This window comes from Brachycentrus maculatus, unplaced genomic scaffold (assembly GCF_059751285.1).
Source record: "Brachycentrus maculatus isolate JH-2025_06_01 unplaced genomic scaffold, ASM5975128v1 h1tg000816l, whole genome shotgun sequence".
In the NCBI taxonomy this organism is placed as follows: domain Eukaryota; kingdom Metazoa; phylum Arthropoda; class Insecta; order Trichoptera; family Brachycentridae; genus Brachycentrus; species Brachycentrus maculatus.
Genome location: NW_028281544.1, coordinates 97355 through 122831, shown reverse-complemented (window position 1 = coordinate 122831; position 25477 = coordinate 97355). Strand labels below are relative to the sequence as shown.

Here is a 25477-nt window from a genome sequence, read left to right as displayed (position 1 = left end):
GGTAAATGTTGCACTGTGTATAAAGTAATAACTTAAACCAGCCGATGATTGGTCGTAAGCCCTGTAAATGCCCAGGCTTCCATATTCTTCTTTATCTTCTACATCTACATTGAAATATCAATAAAAAAAATGAGAGTCAATTCATTCAGTACAATGGACAATGCCAACGTCAATGAATCATAGTAGTACCAATATAGGGTATAACTAAATTAGTTAAATAAATAAATAAAATACTGCATTTAAACATGGCGTAGGGCTAACTTCACCTTAGATGTTTAAACAACAGTTTCAATATGGATACTGTTAAGTTAAATGTTCAACGAACATTATTTCTCAAACGAAGATCTGCTATAATCTTTAAGCCTACACATTATTTCTTATTTTGCAATAAACAATGAGCATTCCCGCCATAACTGCGTGTGTAGTCGCCATCTTTAATGCATTTCTATATCAGAGTGCCTGAGTTTAAGCTGAAGGTCAGACGCCCATCGCCTGCATAAAATATATTGCCTTTTGAAATATTTATTTTCATTGCAACATTGAAGGAAATACTTAAAATATATTTTTTAAATAGCGTGGCTCTGAAAATCGAGGATTTTAAATGATATTTAAAATTCTAAATAGTAATTTTAATCGCCATTCCTTTCAACTATTTGAGTCCCAAACGTGTATGTTCGGTCACATGACGAACTTCTAAAGACAAATATGATAACCTGCAAGTGTTTTACAAGCAAATATATTTGTTTCCGTTTTAGTTCATTACTAAATAAAAATAAAAATCAGATTGCTCTTTGTAAAATTTCAACAAAAGGAAATGGATAAAATAAAATGTTACTTTTTCTTAAATAATGAGTAAAATAATCATTTCTATAATACGTTTTTTTAAATATTTTTGAGTACATTTTAAGAATGTATACTTTGGTTCTAATGATGATGCCTGTGTTGAGTTGAAATACTTTCATTATAACCATAATAATCCAACCACAATTCTAAGCAAAGTCTGATTCCACTTTGTCCCTACCAATAAGAAGCAACGAATGCAACCAATGTAGTATTTCACTTAAAATAGCGTGTAAAATAATGTATAATACAAAGCACTTATTTATTTATTTTATTTATACAAATATTTCAATTTCATACTATGTCTTAGAATAATATAATTGAATAAGAAAAATGTAAAGCGCCCTTGAGAATATATTTTGTGAAAATGGCAGTATTTAAAGTAACCAAATTTTGTTATTGTAGTATTAGTGGAGATTAAATATTGTTTTTTTTTTTAAATAAAAAGACTGTACATTTAAAAAAAAGGAAAAAAGACATTTGCTCCGTTTTCGATATATTTGCGGAGAATACCAATATAGAACTGAAAGAGGATTTTATAAAGGATAATATAAGTCACAACCAGCACGACTAGGCTCATGAGGGTGCGGTTGACTGTAACCTTGACACAAAGCTGGTCGTTGCACTTCCACTTATAAATACATCGAGAGCGATGCGCTATGACTGCAACTGGGAAAGGAGGGAGGAGTGCATACTGCATTTATAACATTAACATTGCCATACATTGCATCCACATTTATCCGAGACTAGCCACTTCACGCAACGACTATCAAAATAATGACGCTTAATCAAAACGCTACTTTCGATTCCGCTCCCTTAAAAGCTCGCGGTTAAAATGATCGCTGGTTTTCTGCAAAGTGGCTTTATCGCAGTAATGCATCGCTCTTTGCTGGTACTTATTGCAATGCACTCGATGCAGTTGCAATCTCGATTTACGATACTTTATGAAACGATTCTACAGAGATGGTTTGAAATAATAACGATCAGTTTATCGATAGCCGCCTACCTTCACATTTCAGGTCTGAAGTTTAATTTTAAAAAATATCAGAATGTTGAATAAATAATTTACCTCGAAGTCATTATAATTATAATAGTTCGAAAAAACAAAAAACATTAATTTTCGCATATTTTTTCCACTAAAATATCATTAAAAAAAAACAAATAAACTCTCAAATAAATAAATAAAATATGCAATACATATTAACGTGGTACATTTAAAATATTTGTTTTAATAAAAAAAATATCTGTTTATTTGAAATGCATAAAATTTATTTTACGAAAACAAAAAATACAATCGCTTGATCAAATCGAATAATAAATATAACTTGTTGTTTCTAACTTTTATTATTGTTTGTTGCATTTATTTATATGCTCTTATGCATCGTCGAATGGTAGAGGATATCAGGAGCACATGAGGAGGTAAGAGTAACTTGCAGGCGTTGCATCGATAGTAAGGAAAATAATACACTGAATGCACAAGTGCATTGGTGATTTGCCAGACGAATACTGTGTAAAACTTATGTCGCGCTATAAGTTAAAAATGTATTTTGTGTATAGATTAATAACAAGATTTTTTTATATCATACAAGCAGTTTATAAGAAAAGTTAATAAATTATTATTAATTTATCAAATATTGTTCAAAATATTCTAACGAAAAAAAACATTGTAATTACTAGAAACAAAATATACATGTATAAAATAATTAAATGAAATTTTATTTAAAAAAAGTAATATTTAAAAAATATTAAAATGTATTTTTTGACGCTGTTTCCAGTATGATCATTGTACTCGTATACTCCTTGAAATAAATAATACTTTCGCGCTCATAAATGTCTCGAGTGCAGTTCAACAAAATAATTACTCTTCGCGCGACATGATCTCCTGGTAGTTATTCTTGCTTTAAGGTTTGGCGTCCCCCGGTTAGTACGTCTCGATTAGGTACCGGTAGGTTCGAAGATCGATTCCCATTAGGGCTCACGATTTACAGGTAACTTGTACCCTATGTACTTCGGGACTTGTTTACGCGAGAGCGACAACCGAGGCTAAGTAAGGAGACACGATTATATTATACAATATCATTTGTAAATATTACTTACATAAATTATTTATGTATGCGATTGCATACAAGGTAGGTACTCCCATATCTACAGTGTGTGGAAACCGCATTAATTAAAATAACGAGCATTTTCCGTTTTCAGTAATAACAATCGACTAAATGTTGTTAAATTTTTTATGTCACACACAATTACGTGTAAAAGTTGACAATATTTTTTTTAGGTTTTTTTTCATACATCATTTTTCGTATTTTTTATATATAAAAATAAATAAAATAAAAATACAAAAAGAGATATGCAAAATATTTACAACACTTTGCATGTGAACTTAACATCATGTAAAATATATTTAATTTTAGCATTATCGAGATTTCTCTTTGGTATTGAATATCTGAATTTAAAATCTCATAGTAAATACTCGATTTAAAACATTATCTTGAAGGTGGGAGCGCGATAATTTCTTACTAAGGTTGCCCATTTAACGCCCCCGCATTATCATCAAATCATTCTTAAGACCAAAATCTACATAAATAATACAATAATCTTGATTATTACATTAAAATTTTACACAAATCTGCGTAAATTTACGCGTAAAACCCTCCCCATCCACCCAAGCAAGGTTGCGGCCGGGTTCAAGGCCAAGGACGGCTGTTCGGGTCGACTGTTTGGCCGCAAATGGGCCGCACACAGTCGACCCTAACATACCCTAATAGCCGGACCTGTGTTCCGTATATAATGGAACGCATGAAAAATAGTGCCTTAGAAATTAGATGGAATTAAGCTCTCTTAACGAATGTTGCCAGATAAGCCTAATGATTGTAGGGAAACTTAATGAACGAGTTTCATATAACATTATGTAGAGGTGTGTTAGAAATTTTCTAAAATTGCTTCAGGTTCATGCTTTATTTATGGAACTTATTATATATTATTAAAATACTTTGTTCAATTTACTTCCACTTAAAATCGTTCACGTAACCCAGCGAAGACTACTTGGGGAAAATTCTGAGCCATTTCATAAAGAAAAGGATTTATACGTTGGTCGATTTATTTTTTTAATTTTTACAATCGGAATTATTTATATTAGCATGATGATTTAAGAACAAAAATAAAACTCTTGTATAAGACCACTTTTTGAGTTTATTAATGTTTATTAACGACTAGTTTTGAGAACTACAGATGTTCTCATCAACCGATCAAAATACAAAAAGTAAAATTTTTGTATTTAAATTTATCAATGACAAACGCATCAATCCACCCTTTAATGAATTATATAAAAATCAACTTAAAGGCACTTCAAATTACAATAATTAATATTTAAGGGTTTTTAATTAAAACCACTAGTTTATGTAGTCCTTCTATCGATAGTTGATTTAAAACTAAAATCTAGCAACCTAAGAAATTTTATGTACTCGTAAGTTTTTAAAAAAAAATTTAAATAAAGTATTCATTTCTCATCAAAACTAGTACTTAGTCGAAATTTAATTTCCTAATGAAATGGTATTTTGGGCTATATCCGCTTTATTTAAGCATCTTCGGGCGGGTATATTTTTAAATGTTATTTAATTCAAAACTTAAACAATTTGAAATTTCCCAAAGGATATATTTTATATATTTATTTTTAAAAAATGCTGCCATATAAATAATGGGAGATACGTTATAAAGATATTTACAGTAACGTACCTAGAGATAACAATATAATTTAATCGATTTATTTTTAAAATATTTTTTCTCGTTCATTTTCTGTAAAGAAATAATTCTGTGATTTATTTAAAAAAAAACATTAAACAAAATGATTTGAAGGAAGCTTCAACTAATTACTTATAATCCAGTTTGAAACTATATAAATTGAGTAAATATATCATGCACTGTGCTGTAATGCGTTGATTTGTAAGTTCCATTTTTAACAATATTCCATTCACCCTACTGTAACCATATGTGAACTGTATTAATTATCATCCGCCCCTATTTATAAATTTTATTATGAAACAAAATGTATTCAAAGACTGAGGGTGGAATTTGTAACAGTATCTATTTATTGTATCCAGAAAAATAAAGATCATAACAAAAATATAAGCTCTATGTAAACAGTTTTGATTGAAAATTTAGAATTCACTAAAAATAATTGATTTTTTTCTATTGCCTCAAGATAAAACAATATAAATTAAAATTATTTATATAGCACCATTTTTTTGTAAAATACTGCTTTAAGGGTGCTTTAAATTAACTGTAAAATAAAATAACGTTATCGTAGTAACATACTGTAGTGTATAAAATAAATTCTGAAAGGAAATCCTGAAAAAATAATCATAAAAAAAAATCCGTCAGATTTAAATCGAGGTGAGGAAAAGGAATTTAGTTACCAAATTATACTTAGACATGTTTTATTTATTGTTTCGGCATTAACTTTGTGGTAAGACATATTACAATGATTAAAGAAAACACTTGTTTTATACCACTTTAGTTATATTAACTAAACTACATGTTTCAGAAGAATTTTCGGAATTTGCAAATCACATAATAGATACAAATCACTCATTCCACTCTCATTAATTAAAATTATTACACCTTGTTCCACATAAAGGCCAAATTATGAATTATTTTGAAAATTTAGAAATCCAAAAAAACCTAAATTTTAATAATAATTTATTAAATAATATATTGTTTCAAGATTCTTCACCTTTGCTTTCCATTTTTCCTTTGTTTTCAAACTCCGTCCCTTGACTAACCCCCTCCCCCTAACTTTCCCCTCTCCTTATTTATACAATAGAACAATTTTATATTTTATTTTTAGTTACCGTACAGACCTGAATGTTTAACTTCTGAAACATGTAGTCTTTAATAAAACTCAAGTGGTATAAAACAAGTGTTTTATTTAATCATTATACATAGACATCATTTAACTTATAAGGTGTAATTGATTATTAATCTTGCTACAGATTTTTTTTAATCTTGCGCCTTCCATAGCAACTAAACATACACATTGAAGTGTGTACTGTCACTGTTAGGGCAATTTACCGAACTATTTTTAATTTAAATGTCAGCCGGATCTCTTCGTATAAATATCCTCTTGGAATACATAAGCTGAGATACATGTGTGACAATGCAATTGGATCTTGCAGGGGTGTGAGAATACGATTGAAAATTTTATCATCTATTTATTGCATTATTTTTTTTGCGTTTAATTCTCTAAAATAAAATATTTACTTACGCATATCAATTTACCTCAAATATTTAAATAAAAAAATAATAAATCCTTTTAAATCTCCCAAAGTTTGGTGATTATTTTAATGATAAAATAAAAACATGATAATAAAATTATAATTTTGAGTTTGAAAACGAAAGCAAAACTAATTTAGTTATGAATAACATATTTTATTAAAGGTTTTTTTAAAAGTGTAAATTAATTATTGTTTCAAAACTACAGTTCTATAAAAATACAATGTGAAATGTTTCACAATATGAATATAAAACATACTGCGGTCTTTCTTTGGGAGTATTATTCTTAATTTCCAGATTCATTTATTTCACCCTTTTTCTTCTTCTTTTCTGCATTCAATTTAAGCAGTTTATTTTTATGGTTAGTTACATGAAGGCAAAGTGATCAGTCCAGCGCTTCAGGTCCAGTCTAGTATGGTATACATATATATATTATAGTAAAAAACAGTCATATTAATTTTGAATCGTCTTGAGGTCGAACCATGTATCGCCAGCATGGCAGCTTAATATCCTAACCACTACATTACGAAAGCAGACTGCAAAAACACTCACCACAATAAAAAGAAACATGTTTTGGTTGTAAAAAATAAAACACATTAAATTTTCTAATCTTCGTCTTGTATTTTCTAATTAATATATATATTTTTCATAATAACCTAATTTCGTTATCCCTTATCCTGATAGTGTGTCATTGACCCTATTGCAGTGCCACTGACCTCGATGCTACAAGGGACAAAATTTTGTAGAGCATTATCTCTTTTGCACGTCCAATTACGCGCAACGCCCCATCTCGCTCATTCCCACTGCAAAAATAATCCATCTCTTTCGCGCATTCGCGTATCTAACAAAACGTAACGCTCTGGCCTGTTCTAATGTCATGCTGAAATGTACTGTCTCACTCGTGCGCGCGCAATGGAACTACGAAATTAAAGGGCTCATCCGTAGCGCGTTGGCTCGCTCTAACTCCGTACTAAAATCTTCCGTCTCGGGCGCAATCGCGCATTGCCATTATGCTTTGAGCGCACAGTACAGAAATGCAACATAAATGCATTTCACCGCGTGGATTTTGTGAGTCACCCATTCATTATGGATTTTTGTTAAGTTGGTACCTATAAAAGTGCGGTAGGCGTATTGATATTTGAATTTATTATTATTATAATTTTGTATTTATTTTTTATTAAAGACGTTCTTTGTTAATAAAAGCATTCGTGTTAAATAAAATCACTTGTTTTTTTCTTAACGCACTTTTATTACATTGCATACGAGATTTAAAAAAAACTACTTATCTTCATCGATTCAATTTCGCTTCAGCAATCCAAGGCCTGTCGATTTCATGCAAATATTCATTTGCTATTTGATTTATTTAGTTTTATATAAATGTGATATTTTATGTATAAATAAATAAATCACTAGGAGAAACCGAAAAAATGCACTCAAAAAATATTATTTTGAATATATTTTTTTACGCAATTTTTTTGTTGTTGTTGACATTTTCTCATTAATAATGATTTTGATGTTATTAATTTTAATACGTTGTTTACTTTAAAGTGTTTTTAAATATGTGTAATTTTTTGTACGCTCAAACGAAATTTTACACGAGGATTATAAAAAAAACGTCCTTCTCTCTGGTAAAATATCGATAGCATTTTTCATTTATTAATCTAAGTATCAATATTTTATAAATAAATGATATTTTTTACATTATTCTAATGCATAGAAAATCGATTTCCTTTGGAAGTATTGGGTGCACCCACATAATCTCCCCCACCCTGCACTTGCACCCTCACCCCCTCCTTCTCCCGCTCTACCACTCCCCTGGCAGACTGCACCAGGTCGCATAGTGCCAGTGACCTCGAAATTCCCTCTTCATGATAAATCTACTTACCAGTATGCGCAATCCTTGGGGCCTACTTCATGTATCCATATATGTACTTAATGTCTTTTTACTTTAAAAAAAATATATGTATTAGTTGCACAAGAAAATTATCCCTGCCCGCACGAGGATTTGTAGCATATTTTGTATCATAATATCTTTAAAAAATAATAAATTATAAGTGAATGAAGTTGATCCCTAAAAAACAATACAATAGGATAGATACAATGAATTTAGTATTTTGTGGTAGTATATAAATCAAGATTTGTCATATAGTTATTTACTTGTCTAATTCTTCCTGTCATATTTTGTAAATAAGACACTACTAAACCTTTATGCCTTATTGCCTCATCACTTTTTTGTCAACACTATACCTTCTTTTACATTCTTTGTTTCCAATTTAAATTTTATTTTTCAAAAATTGGATATCCATACCATGTGAGAAAAATTATTCAAGAGCGCTTACGTTAAACTTATACTAGCTATTTTCTAAAAAGTGTACCTTATAGTTAGTCGCTGTTTGTTAACTAGTTAGTCGAATTGTAATCGTTATTTTTTCCTTACCTAATATTTATTATTAGCTTAATTTTTATTTATGTCAAATATATCAGGAGCTAGCAATAAGTAATATCTAAGGAGCTAAATTTGTTTACTGATTAGCTTGATAACTGATGAGTGACTAAATCCAAAAACCGATTTAGGCAACGAGATCTTGTAGTCGTAGCCTATTTGGTTTAAGGGCTCGATGGCCTTTGAATAATATTTTGTGTTGTTTTATAAAATCTCCTTATCAAGTTCTAAAAACGACCCATTGATCCTTAACAGAGATATCAATTTGACCGATTTCAAAAGCTTTTAATTTTTTATTTCATAAGGATTGAAGTCACAATTATTCTATTTTTCTGTTAACTATTTTAAAATTGAAGTGTTAATTTTATTTTAAAAGGTTAATAAACGTTTGTATCTTGCTGTACTTTCATAGTCATACACAATGTCACAATATAAAGTGCATTAATTTCGTTTTATACCAATAAAGTAGACCGTAAAATGATCAGACTGCCCTTTCCCTTTATGCAGCGGAAGTCCCTGGTGACTAGTATATGTGACATGAAAGCTAGTGTAGTGCTACCAGTGACATTCACACCACGACGATTTATTTTTCATCGTTTTTTGTATTTTTATTTCAATTTAATCTTGAACGAAATCGTTGGCCGAATAATCAGAATTATATTTTTAATCAGGCAATTACGTGGGGGTTATTTTTATTTCTTTATAAACATTTGAAAGGTAAATAAAATTGTATATTAATTTGTTTTAGACAAATTCCATGTATTTAAAAAGAAAGAAAAATAGGAAACATTTAATGGTAATATCACTTGATATTCTCGTCGTTACAATGACTGTCGAAAGGTTGGCAGTGAGCAGGAATTTTATACAAATTCTGCCAAAGTATTCTCATTATATGCACATATTTTTTTCATGTAAATTATAATGGGTTTCAAAAATAAACTTGACAAATATTTGTGGATATAAATGGTGGCAGATTTAATAGATGTTGAAACACTAAATATTTATGTCGGTAATAATTTTTTTATTATTTAATGTAAAATTACTATATATTATGTAAATTATATTTTAAACGTGATATCAAAATTTATTGTATTTTTTAAATTGGGATGCCGATGCTACAGTTTACAAACCACATTTTATTAGATTTTTAGTAATTCGTAGAAAAATGGAATTATCATTAAAAAAAATTAATATTTAATAATCATATTAATTCATTTAAGTCCAGAAGTAGGTACTTTACTTTCAGTATATGTGATGATAATATTATTATGTACATAGTTACTATACGTGCTGTGTGTGGATGCATCGAGTCGTGACGACAAAGTGAGTTAAATATCGATTCAACAAAATTGCCAGACCGGCAAGTTAACTTCTATTCTGTGATTTAATAAAAAAATGCAGCAATTAAACCCCGTGACCTAATTCTAAAAATTTTAATCAATGCGTAATTTAAAGACGATATTTTCTTTTAAATTTATATATTTTTTGATACACAATTTATTTAATTGAAGTAATTTTTTAAAAATAATTTAAATCTTGTCAACGATTTGCTAGTTTTACGCATATAAATTACCCTGAAAATTTTAAATATTATCTTCCTTAATGAATTGTTTAATTTTGCTTAAACAAAATACTGCATAAAACTTTGTCACAATAAAAAACTAATAACATTATCTAGTATCTTCGCGTATTGATTAATTTTTATTTCATAAATTTACATATTATTATTTGAATCACTGAAATTTCGAATAAAAAAGGTTCGCAAAATCTCCATTAGCTTTCGGTAAAAACCCTTGTGTTTATTGATTAGATTGACATTACTTAATATAATAAACAAATTTCGCCACCCTGTAGTCTAGTACACCGCTGCAGGCTAGTCACACCACCCTGTGCACCGACTTTCTATCCCTCTTCTGTCCTTTTCTGTCACACGTCCAGACATAGGAAGGGAGAGGCCAATCCTATCGTGCATCCCCTTCTAGCTTCCTGAATTCGTACTTAGCTAGTATCGGCTATCTACGTGTGCATTTGGATTTAGAACTACTTTTATAATAACCAGCGGCTCCAAAACGGTTCGATAATCTTTATCTAAAATACAATACCACATTTCGTCAAAATAAAAATAAATAACTTTTTTAGTTATTATACTTATATAAACATTTTACGCGTTCTACTGAATTATTTGTACGTAAATTTATTTATATTTAATATAAATTCAGGTTTCTTTGAAGTGATTTTATAATTACCGATAAATTTCATCTGATTGTTTATTAATCCATCTATTGTTTCAATGCTTCCCAAATTCAGCTTCAAACTGATGGCAGCACCATCTGTAAAAATTCCACATCTATCAAAATTTCAACTGACATACGAAAACAATTCTACAACAGTGTTTATTTCATCATAAAAATAAATCATATATATGCTCAATCATGGGCAAAATGGTGAAAATAACAAGTGTATAAAATGATCACTTAAGCCAGCCTAATGCTAGGTCATAAGCCCCAGGAAGCTCAGACTTTTATCTTCTCTTCGTACAAAAATAATAGATGATTCGTCTCTGTTGAGACATCTTTAATATATATCTTGATTATTAATTATAATATCTATACGTCTGCTTTTACATATTGCATTAAATATTAAACCGATTTAAATGAATTTGTTCTGTATTACATGTAATATTATTGTATTCTACATTCGTACATTTAATTTAGAAAATAATCATATTGAGTAATCCGATTATCTGTCCATTTTTCTCAAAAATCATCTCTTTGAAGGGACATAAATAAATCTTAAATGATGACTTAATTTTTTTGAATGAGACAATTATCGATTAAATTTAAAAAATGAGAAATCTAAAATCTATAAAGTTCAAAAAAAAATCTTTCAAAATACTAATTTTCAAGTATTTTTTATACTAATCACTTATCAGGTAAATTGTACTCACGTTTTTTAACGTTGCTGAAACTCTATACAACCCGAAAAAAAATCATAGTACATGTTCAAACGCAGTACCAGTCCAGACAGGGGGGCAACATAAAAGGAATGCCTATGAAATATGTATGTTCCTATTCTGGCCCTACCGGGTTATGAAGTACCTCCCTTAGTAGTACTATGAAGTATTAACGCTCTACCTACGTAGGCACCTGAAGGGATCTGCATGCAAACAGGTTGATACTTTTTGAAATCCTCATTTTTATGAAATTTATAAATTTACTATCTGTACCCGGCCACGCGTTGCTTCGGCTTAGTTTGTCGAAATGGAAAAGAAAAAACAATACCACATGATGACATAAGGACTGTACATATTATATTACTTTATTCACTGGCAGTTGACAAAACAGCAGAATCTCAATTCGTTTGTTTTAAATTCAATTTTGTTCCAAATTCAAATATGAAAAAATGCGTTCGTTTGATGAACACATGAATAAATTTTACCTACCTATATGAAGCGGTACAGTTACGCATATTCAAAGCTATCGAACAGGACATATTTTTATAAAATTTTGAATTTGGAACAAAAACCTAACAAATTAACTAAATGAGATTTTTCTGTGTTTACAAATGTCAAAATGGTGTAAGAAAACATTCTTAATTTGAATATATTTTTACGCATATTTCTGTTCAGTTTCCTGTTTTTGATGAATTTACTTGATGAACTCATTTTACAAGTTCGAGCCAACTTCTATGTATATTCTCAAATTATTTAAGACGATATATGTATGTAGTTTTTAGTAATTCTTCATGCATACATTATACGAGAAATAAAAGTTTTATTTATAACACTTGGATTTTTTCCGTATTATCTTTAAACATTGAATTGTTAACGAGAAAGGAGTATCAGCAACTTTGATTATATTTAAATCGGGTACAATTTTTGTTATTACGAAATGAAATTATAAAACTGTATAACCACTTCATGGACATTAAGTCAGAAAGTTGGAATGAACTCTGAATCATTATTTTTCTCGTTCATCTCGACACGAATATGATCACCCTTTTTGTGTTTAATACCTAAAGAGAGTAGATACATATAAGGGAAGAGAGAGAGACAACTAACATTTCGCCCTTCACCACGTGACTCCATTGCCCTCCAATGCGACAAAGTCGTTTCAAGGATATTAAGACGAGGCCGGAAAATAAGGGATGCACTTGACCGAAACATTACACAAATTATATTTCACAGGAAAAATAAATAAATATGTAAATAATAAAAAAGTGTTAGGGATGCAAATTTCTTTGGACCAAACTTGGTAAATGTTTGATTTTTTCATGTGCTTCTACGCTTATGTTGTTGTGGTTTCATAAAAGTTTTCGAATATTGTATAAACATCTATAAATATAAAAACTAACTAACTAACTAACTAACCATCACGCCGCTTCCCCGCAGGGGTAGGCAGAGAGAATAGAGCGCCACACCACTCTGTCCTTGCAAACATCCTTCGCCTCTTCCACGTTCATGCATCTCCTCACACATACCCGCCGATTGTTACGACTCCTAACCTGACCACTTTCAAGTATTTGGCATAACTGATCGTGCCATGTTTTTCTCGATCTTCCTTTGCTTCTTTTCCCATTAACATTCGCCTCATAAATTTGTTTTACCGTTCTTTCCTCACTCATTTGTTCTACATGCCCAAACCATCTCAACACACCTTTCTTAATTTTATCGATAATGCTTATCTCAGTTTTGCATTCCTTCCTTATTTCACTATTCGCACATCTATCATACATCGTTTTGTCGCACATTCTTCTGAGAGATCGCATTTCGACTGCATTCAGTCTCCTTTCATCCTTCTTTTGCCAACTCCATGTTTCACTTCCATACATTAGAGTTGGAACCAGGACTCCGTTGTGCACTGCCAGTTTAGCTTCCGCTGATAGGTTTTTATTTGCTATAATTGATTTCAGTGCACCATTCACTTTGTTCCCAGCATTCACTCTCCTTTCTATGTCTTTATCAATCTTTCCATCCCTAGAAAACATACTACCCAAATACACGAAATCATCTATGTACCTGTTCCAAAATCTCTCCGTTTACCAATATTTCACATTCAGATCTGCATTCTTCTCTTTTAAAAACCATAATCTTGGATATAAACAGTTTATAAATATATTAAAAGTTGTATTTTTTTGTAAATGAATATAGTTAAGCAAGAGTCGAATTAAGGTATCCTCATTGAATACACAAAGTAAATTGACCCTTGAAATATTCAGGTCAATCGCTTTAATTATATTATTAGTAAGAAGACCTCCGAGACATTCATTTTATAACATCGTTTAAGTAATTACTCATTTAAAAACCAATATTCATTTAGAATATTTGTTTTTCTTTGATAACAAAAACTTTCTAATGTTTTTGACAATGCCATTCCTTGATTGTAGTTTATTTTGGCTAACATAAATTAATTTTTTTTTCTCTACCCAAATATGTGAATGAACCAGAATTTCAAGTTGATTAATTAATATTAAAATTACATAATTGTAGAAATAAATTGTGTTTTAACGCCATGGCAATGACGTCTGAATCGCTGAGTAAACACTTTCAGTACCATAATATTTTCATTTTTATTTTATTTTATAACACTGAGAATATTTTTTTCATTGAACATTATATTAAAAAAATAGACATAATGTCTTATATAATTTTAGTTAATTATATTTTCTACTTAATAACTCTACAATGTTTACCTTCAACCTATTTGAGAATTTTGGAATAAAAAAAGTACTTTGAATTTTCGAAATCCAGGCATTAATATTAATACTTTTATAATTTCTTGTCGACAATCTCTCTGGGGTTAAATTATGTATTTCTACAATATATAAAGATTTAGGAAAAATATTGTTTTTTAAAAAAAAACTTTTGATCTAAGGGTATGAAATACATTTGTGACCGGGCGAAAATTCCATTCCCTTAGTCATTGGAAAACCCCAAAGGATGTTCTTGCATCTCTTTTTGTGTATGCGTAACGTTTTTATTTTCTCAATATATGTATTCCGTAGTAAGTAATTTTATATATATATATATATATATATATATATATATATATATATATATATATATATATATATATATATATATATATATATATATATATATATATATATATATATATGTGTATATACATATATATATATATATATATATATATATATATATATATATATGCGTATAAATATATATATATATTTATATATATAAATATATACATATATATATATATATATATATATATATATATATATATATATATATATATATATATATATATATATATATATATATATATATATATATATATATATATATATATATATATATATATATATATATATATATATATATATATATATATATATATATATATATATATATATATATATATATATATATATATATATATATATATATATATATATATATATATATATATATATATATATATATATATATATATATATATTTATAGTTTTATCTTATTTACTTATGCAAAGAAATAATACTTATGTTTTTTTATTATAAGAATATTACTCCCAGTAAGTTTTTGTAAATCTACTCCCTCACATCTCTTCCTATGGAAGCCATATAATATTTAAAAAGAAATTGATATGTATCACTTAACCACATTATTTTGAATCGAATACATCAAAAGGGAATGGATGATTCAAAAGAGAAAGCTTATTAAAAATTATATAAATCTGAGTATTTTCAAACCTTCTTACTACGAAATATCGATTTATACTATATTATACGATATTTAACCCCAAATTTTATTAAAATCATAAATTATTGATGGCAATTTAAGGCTTCACTAAGAAATATTTTATATATATACTTATGCAGGTCTTTATTTCAATTTTTTCACGTGATTTCGTGAGCGAGAAAGGCGATCAAACTTTTGTGTTTTAAAATAAAAAAATAGTATAATATAATTTTTTCCCCTAAATAATGCATATATCTAAATGAAACATGATGATATATAGCAGCCACGTGCCCGTTTCTCCTCCCCAAGGAATGGTTCACCCCTTAGATTAGAAGAATATTTAGAGGAAGTTGCATCCCTAAACATAAAAATGGATCCCACCCCTTAATGCATTTATACCCGGTAAAGAAAATATAACAGTTAGATTTTTAATGCGATAAGCTCACAAGAAATCTTCTTTACAAATGTTCTATTTTATCATACCCTATTTTAATTAAATTTTAGTACCTTCTAGAATGTACATTTAAGCATTTGAAATTTTACTTAATTTTATTCGTTTCTGATGTGCTATAATTTGCATTAGGCATTAAAAAATACATATACAGCACCATTTCAAACGCGGAAAATTGGCGTTTAACGTTTCTAGGCGTTAGGTCATATGGAAACCAATTTCCTTGTTTTTTTTTTATTAATATAATTTTTTTAAACCTATATGAATTTTATTATTGAGTTACGTCTAGTGTAAATCTAAACTCTTCTTGCGCTCGGCACGAATCTTGATTCAATAATGATTTCAATTCCACGTCTCCGTACACTTTCAACTTTCCGCTACGTTTTTTGTCTATCATATCAAATTCACCGTTCTTAATCTTTTCAAACCGCTCACGACAACTCCACTTAGTTAATAAGACTCACCATATACTTCTACAAGCAATCAATACGTCTCAGTCGCAGACTCCTTCAAATTGAAGAAATAAATCAAAATTTCAGGCAAATGATTCTTGTTAGGCTCAAAATTCGAAATTTTCGCAAACATAAAAATGTATCATACTGAAAAAATAAAACAAAAGGAATTGTAAAAAATATCGATTTTTAATTCAAAATGTATTGAAAGCATTCATTTTGTTTTGAAATACGAAAAATAATTAATTTTTTATCATTATTTATGGCACATATCGTAATAATTAATCATAATCTTCTTTAGGACGAATTATAAGTAATTATTTAAAATTCAAATATGATTATTTATTAATTATTCTGAATTTGCACATCATATCATGGAAACCAACCACTCATTTGACTCTCATACACTTGAATTATTACACTCTGTTACAAATAAAGGTCAAGATAGGTATAAAAATTTCAATGCAGATAAAACGTTAATTAATAATATACTGTTTCAAAATACGTCACCGTTATTATCAATGTTTCTTTTTACAAAAAATCTTGTTCCTTAACCCCCCCCCCCTTCCCTATATTTATTAACATATATATACACCCATATACCCCTAAATATATTTTTTGTTCATTAGTTTTAATTTTTACCAGAAGATATAAAAATCTGTAAGTTTTCGAAACTAGTCCTATATATAAATAAAACTCATCAAGTGGTATATTCAATTGTTAAATTTAAAAAAATAATAAAATAAAAATTTCAGGTGCATAAGTACAATGTATATTATGTGGAAGTTTCTTTGAAATTGCACGGTACGATCGCGCGATTTAGGCGCCAGCCGAACAACAACTTCGCGTGTTGATATTACACTGGGAATAGAATATTACCCATTCTGCGATGTGCTATTACTATATTATGAATCTACATGGCAGTGTGGTAAAGTCAACGTTTGCAGTGAACTTACCAAGTGCAGTCTCGCCTGTAAGTACCACACTGCGGACTAAGGGCAAAGAACTGTAATGTGCCCTTCATACGACCCAAGGCTCTCTGAAGATCAAGTTTCAACCCAACCTAACTTAATGTACATAATAATATTATATTTTTATTAGAAGCACTCACAAATGTTATCATCGTAATAAAAAAATGATAATGCAATTTAAGTACCATATAAGATATTGTTTAAGTATATCGAGTAATAAAAAATATCACTTCAACTATCCTTAGCATTCATCGTTCACTTTATGTAATACCACTTAAAAACTATACTTCAAGACTATCGGTTTCAGGATAACCATTCCATCATTTAGTCAACTATAGACTACAGTTGACTTGATGATGGAATGGTTATTTCAATATTAGTTCTCGTGAAGTAGAGTTTTTAAGTACTACACAAAGTTAACGATGAATGATAAGGAGAGTGTTATATTATCATACCACAAAGTTAACAATGCTTTTAGAATACAAAAAATCTCATTTGACCTTGATATGAATTTATAGGTAATTTTGAACCCTGTTAAGTTCAGATATAATATTGATTAAACATGCACCCTTGTTTATTTCTTTACAATCAACCCCTCTTGTTAAAAGTTTACCTAGTATTGTCTCGATAAATTAACGTATCACGTAAAATGTAAGAAACGACTGATTTCGAATGCTGATTAAATTTTGAGTGTAAAGAAAAAATATTACGATAAAATAGGAGGTTCATAAATAACGGCATAATTTTAAAAAAAATCGTAAATTACACTATTGTATGATCATATAGCCGTAGATTTTAATTTAAACTAAAAATTCATATCTGCTTTGGAGTAAATTTGACGAATATTTATTTTTGTATATATATATATATATATATATATATATATATATATATATATATATATATATACATATATATATATATATATATATATATATATATATATATATATATATATATATATATATATATATATATATTTATATATTTATATATATAAATATATATATATTTATAAATATATATATATATTTATATATATATATATATATATATATATATATATATATATATATATATATATATATATATATATATATATTTATATATTTATATATATAAATATATATATATTTATAAATATATATATATATTTATATATATATATATATATATATATATATATATATATATATATATATATATATATATATATATATATATATATATATATATATATATATATATATATATATATATATATATATATATATATATATATATATATATATATATATATATATATATATATATATATATATATATATATATATATATATATATATATATATATATATATATATATATATATATATATATATATATATATATATATATATATATATATATATATATATATATATATATATATATATATATATGTATATATATATATATATATGTATATATATATATATATATGTATATATATATATATATATGTATATATATATATATATATATATATATATATATATATATATATATATATATATATGTATATATGTATATATATATATATATATATATATATATATATATATATATATATATATATATATATATATATATATATATATATATATATATATATATATATATATATATATATATATATATATATATATATATATATATATATATATATATATATATATATATATATATATATATATATATATATATATTCGTTCAGATATTGGTTGTTTTTTCTATGTTGTCATATTTTTCGAATATAAATAACTAGCCGAGACTATGAATAGAAACATAGTAATAAAGACTTTTCAGAAAGAGATTTATTTATGAAAAAGGATTTAAGTACAATTCAAATAAAATCAAAGATGAAAGCATAATCTGTAAATTCAAAATATTAATTTGTATTTTTTTACGTGTAATATTTACTAATAACTTTGAAAAACCAATTCCAAGTAAGCTTTAATAGCTTCCGTTTCCGAGTCAGGAAATGCACGTTAGCTGTACTAAATAGATACATATAAAATTAGTATTATCTCACCCCCAAAATATAATTCCTGTTGGTGCCAGGGGGTGCCGCCCACGCCCTGGTGAATCATCCCTCAGGACTCGGGATGGTGGATTCGGGGAAGCCGGGAATTAATGTGTCATAGAAAGGGACTTAAGAGGCGCAACGGGATCAATACTAAACTTTTGGGGAATATATCTGAGACTGGGATTAAACGATTGTTTGAGAAGATTCACTGGGATTTTTATTGATATTTGGGCATTTCGCGTTGAACTATCAATGAACACCCAAACAAAACTATTTGTTTAAATATAAAAAAATACGATGAAAATATATAAATGATACAGTCTACCCATTATTGACAACCACACTTCTCAATTTTCGGAAGGTTATATCATTTAATTGACGCCTTTTTTATATGTAAGTTTTCAGCACCATCTATGGTTGAGTAAGTTTATTTTTATTTAGCAGAGACATTCATGCAATGTTTGTAAGATTCTTCGCAAATTATATTTTAGATTTTGATAAAACTTTTAAGTTGAGTCAGTTATTTTGTTCAAATGGGTGCCCATAAAGAATATTTTAAAAATACACGTTTTTTCATAGATATTATGCACTGATGCTTAATGTATGGATATAAAAATGTCATTTTTAATTCACGTATATTTTTTCATTTTGTTTCAGGTAAGTGACTACAAGCTTATCACGAAAACTTATTATTTTATCATGTAAGTATCCACCTAAATAACTATAAAAAGTGTACTTAATATACAAAGTAGCGTTCATTGATGTTGATGGTGCTAGATAAATATTCATATAAACGTATAATAGTCGTATTGATTATGTCCAAAATTTAATATGGCTTAAAAGAGGCAACAATCTTTTAATCGGCGAAAAACTTTTATGATATTGTCTAGTCAAAAACAAAATAAATTTCTCACCCCAAAGTTTGTGCAGTGCACTAACCTTCATCGACCGTGCATTTAGGGGCGCGGGGAGAGTGGCAAGAGGGGGTGCACTTCCATTGCGCCGTATCCGCCCAGTCGGGGAGGGGGAGTCACTCTCACTAACCCACTGCTGTCTCTCCTACCTCCTGCTGCTACCCTGGTCGAACATTCACCCATTTTCCTACCATTCCAAATATTCTAGTGTTTTCTTCTTCATTCTACCAGCCCGCCCCCGCCTACCGCCCCCCGCCCCGTCTGCCCACCCATTCTTTCTTTTCTGTCTGCATTCTATGCACATTTCCCTTATGCACGCAACTTTCTGTGTTATTTACAACACGGAAGCTTATAAAAGCGATGTAGTGTTGAAGTAATGAAAGGTTTCTCGAAAAAACTACCCTAGTAAAAATAAAACTGCGTGGATATTATTCTACTTGAAGTAATTAAATGCTCTAGTTGGTGAATAAACTTATTTATTAACAATATGCAAATACTGGTCGTACAAAAAAAACCTTTTTAACAAGCAAACAATTAAATGTCCATTTCGCTTTTATCGTTCATAAATTCAAATAATTTACATTAAAATATTGTGTTTCATAAAACACTACAGAATTTTTTCTCTCTAAATTTTTGGTAAAAATATTTAATATTTTTAGAATATTTCGGACACCTGATTCTCATAATCTTCGTTACGTTTAATTGATGTAAAACAACAACAAATATAAAAACCAATTAATTATTTCTTCCTTTTAACTTACTTATCTGCAAAAAAAACAATGATTAAAAATGATTTTAATCATTGTTTTTTTAAACATTATACGTACAATTTAAAAAAAAAAACAATTAAAATAGGTAGTTGACTTTTCTTGAGAAATAATTATTTCTTTCTATTGTAATAATTTCCTCCATTAATAAAATAATTTTATTACTGAAATTTTATTCAAAGTTATAAATTTTTTGTCCTCTATGACGTTCGTTTAATAATATTTTATCAAGCTTGAAATTGTTTGAAATGAGCGTATCAAATTGCAACATGCTTTATCACCCGCATGGTCCTCCATTATGTGAAGTTCCACTTATGCAGGTTAATAATATACATGTGTATATCATGTTGGTACTTGGTGCATCCTACTTCGGGCCCGACACTATGTACAAACCTCTGGGGCGAAAGTATTATGGACTGCTAACCAAATGCACTAAAACCACAATTTGAAAACAATATTTTAAATGATGTGAGGTTATATGTGGTGAAAAAAATTATGTATTTAATTTTGTTCACGACACATAAACTCACATCGTTTTATAGTATGTTCTCAACATTAAAAAAAAACTAAATAAAGTTGCGTTCAATTAGAGGAATTATTTTTCATGTCTAGTACGATCTTACAAACCAAATTAGAAACATAGTATTTTAAATAGAAATTACCAATAAATAATATTTCAATATAATTTTCATTTGGCAAATTCCACTATTTCTCAAAATCTATTGTGAAACTTATTTTGATGCATTCCGCATCGTTATCAAACACCGTATTTATGATCACAATCCGATGATAGTGGGGAATGCATCGAAACAAGTGTCACAATTGATTTTTAGAAATACACGTATTTAACAGCCAAACATTTAATATAAAAATTTATAAATAATACAACAATATGACTGCCAAATCAATAAATGAAATTAAACTATTTTGATTTGAGTGTCTAAAATTTCTATGCATATATAATATAAATTATTCACCCCAAATGACTATACCCCGTCTATGACTGTACAAGTACCAAAATTTGTTAAATATTACGATTTCGAATTGGTTAAAAGCAATCGAAATTTTTAATAAAAGGTTGTTGAAAGTGACAAAATTGTTTTAAAAAAATCCTGAAAATGGTTAAAAAGGGCCTGCATGCCTTTCCGTCGCGTCACGACGCTACCGGCAATTCAGAGTACAATAGTGAACTATACGTAGCATATCATCGCCTGTACCTGCGGCAGACGTGTACATTCGTGAATGGTAGGTGACTGTAGCCACGAGGTCGCTACAAAAGCTCTCCACTTGGCGCTCAAAGCCCCAGACATGTACCACACTTCATGCACCAGACTAATTGTGCGTCCTATCGATCCGTCTACATGCATAATGCACCGGCCGTGTGACAGGGCTGTCGACGAGACGGTCGAACTATAAAAACACCCGTTTTTCGAGGGATGAAAAACAAACAGCTGTAAACGCCTGACATTTTAATAAATACAAAAGAATAATGTAGAAAACTATATAAATCCGTAACATAAAAAATGTTAAGCAATTGGTGGCTTTGGATATCCTGTAAAAGGTTATGGGTTCAATTCCTTGGCTTCATATAGATATTATCTAGTTAAAAAAAAGGGAATATAAATAACAGCATAGACTTAAAGACCAACTATGTATTTATTATGCCATAAATATTAATTATGATTACGTAGTTTTCATTTATTTTCATGAAGAATTCATGTAATCATTTAAAGTATATTTTTTATTAAGTTTCTAGTTATTCTAGTTAGTTTATGTTAACAATAAAACATATTTCTGTTTCTCCAAAGAAAATATGAGATATGTTGTGATTAAAATTTTTCTTTATTTTATTTTTATTTTGATGATAAAATAATTTTTGCTCAAATTAAAATAACGTTGTAACTTTGTATACCTATGCAAATTATATTCAAAGTGAATATGGTGTTTCAATTTCACAAAAAAATTGAGTGTAATAAAAAATACTATCTCATACTTTTTTTGACAAGAGTTTGTAAATTAACTCAAAATGACCAATACATGTAACAAAAAATACGTGGATTATAAATATCATAATAATTCACAATGCATGAATAAAGTATTGATTTGAAAATCCAGTCATAATTTTTTAATACATTTTTATTTTCTCGATGTCTACAGTTTATATTTCACCTATAACGATTAACCTCGATATATAAAAATCACCTGCTTGTATTTTCTGCAATCCTGTGGAGTTTTGCAAATCCCAGATTAAAAGTGAGCCCTTCATAGGCCTTTCATCCCCCCTTAACGTGGACCTGAGGGTTGTGATGAAGGAGACAGAAAACCAGACGGATTGGTAAAGCAGGGTTTATAGCAGTGTGTAGCCAGACGTCGTATTAAGAACAGATTTTAGTTATAGGTATGCGTATGTAGATATAATAAGAGTGACGTAGGAAGGATTAAATTAAATCAGAATATACACGTAATATAAGCGAAAAATTCATAGTGGTTGTTAATATAAACTCTAAGCTCTAAGCTCCGAGGGGTTTCATTTTTGGTAAGTGATTTTTAAAGCTAAATCTTCCATTACTGGGTTTAAAAAAAAGATGGCACTTAAAATTATTTTGAATACACGGTAAAATAAGCATTTTATAAAAATATTTTTGATATTTTATATTTTTAGTAAATAAAAATCAAAACACGATTTGTTGTACTGAATTCATTTATTTTTATGACAGTGTTGAAAAGAACAATTTTACATATTTAAGCGCAAAATGGCTTATTATATTTACATTTTTATCATTTTTAAAGCTTGAAAAATAAGTTTTTTTGTTGAAATTTAAAAAAAAAATATTGTTGATGAATACGTTTTCTCCTAAACTACTTTAATAATTGTTTTCTGATGCATTTTGACAAATTTCAGAGGAAAAATTAATCTAAGTACATCTGAATAAATACATATATATCTGTTTCGCAGTCATTTGATATAAATTCACCATAACAACGGAGGCATACTGGTTTAGTATTCTATAGCTTAGTCTCCAGATCAGGGGTACCAGGTCTAGGGGAAGCAGTGGGATGAAGAGGTGGTTTAAGATTTTTACTATAGGCGTCTGTAGCCCGTTGGCGTTCCTATTGAGGTGGCACTAGAACATGATAGGGAGTGTATTAGTGCAGGAATACTATATGCCGGATACACACTTGTGCATACAGTTTGTAGTCGCGTAGTAGTGGGAGGTACCTAGTGTAGCACAGTCTAGACTAGGTCGCCGGTTTTGTAGGCTTCATACTTCATTTTCTACGTTACTACGGGAGGACTATACATACATATTGCACCTTGCTATGGGCATTTATCTACCGTGTTATTCAACAGTATTGGCACTCTAGACTAGACGATAAAACAAACAATATTTTCAATTCATTTTCAACTGGGAGTCATTTTTACTTTAGGATATAATATAAAACAATTTTTATTTCTGTTTTTATTTTTTTCAAATTGAGTAGTATAAATTGGCATTACGTTTGTAAACGAATCAACTCAATATACAAATATACGCTGGTTGATTTAAAATTACCAATTATGTATGTCATTAATAGTCTTTCTTTAATTACGATTTTTTTATTTTATTTCGTAAATTGTAAAATATTAGATTTTTCACTCGGGAGAACTTCCGGATTTAACACACTCTATATAAAAAAGAATTTTAAGATTTTTATTTAATTTAATAAAATACTAATATTATCATTTATCATATTCAATTGGAAAATAGGTTTTTTTATATAAATATTTTAGTAAGTTGGCAACATATTGCATGATTACTCATGTGCATGGATATATAATATAAAATCAGTGCGTAATAAATGATTTATTAATAAGTTTCTAGATTTTTGCTTACATAAAAAAATCTTAGTGTTAATTAATTAATAGATAATTGGAAAAGCGTGTATTCCATTGCATGAGATAGCTAATTTAAGTAGTAATTTTATATGTACGAATAAAAATGCTACTAAAATATATTAAACATTTCAAAGCAGTAATATTTGCAAAGCCTTAGAATTGCCAGTTGTCGCGTTGAACATGGAGACTTGGCGGAGCGGCGCTTTGCATATGTATGTAGTTCCAACCGTGTTTCGGATACTAGGTCTGTAAGACTGAACGCTACTAGCTACAATACAATCAACCATAGTATCTTAGACTCTTTGCCGCCCTGGTAACTGCATGAAAAAATACTCATGAAAACTTAGCGTCAGTGAGAGTTGTCTTATGTTTTATATTACAATTAGGTATTTTATAAAAATCTATTGTATTTGTGTTATAAATATGAAGGTCTTTTTCACACGATTCAGTAAAAAATTAATATTTATTTGAATTCGGAAAATATTTTGCTTTAACATAAAAAAATAAGGGAGTAAGAATTAATATTTTAGGATTTAAAATATTTTTAAGAAAATTTAGTTGTGAAATGTTTATAAACATTTATTTTTATTTCAACGCAGAAAAAGCAGTAATTAGCAGAGAATATAGAGGTCTGGGTATAATATTCACAAGGTTTACAACTGTTATGAAATGAAATCCAAAACAATAAGTAATATAAATAAATATGAAATCAAGAGATA

The 25477-nt window shown here is 28.4% G+C and overlaps 1 protein-coding gene across 1 annotated transcript in view; it reads left to right on the top strand.

Annotated features, from left to right (window-relative positions):
- The window catches only part of LOC148300142 (uncharacterized), a 49516-nt gene extending 27928 nt beyond the window's left edge, over nucleotides 1–21588 (top strand). The window contains exon 2 of the mRNA XM_088275192.1: nucleotides 19858–21588. Coding sequence (XP_088131318.1) covers nucleotides 19858–19865 — 8 coding nt within the window. The 3' untranslated portion in view covers nucleotides 19866–21588. The remainder of the gene's footprint in view (nucleotides 1–19857) is intronic.
- Nucleotides 21589–25477: the final 3889 nt, after the last annotated feature.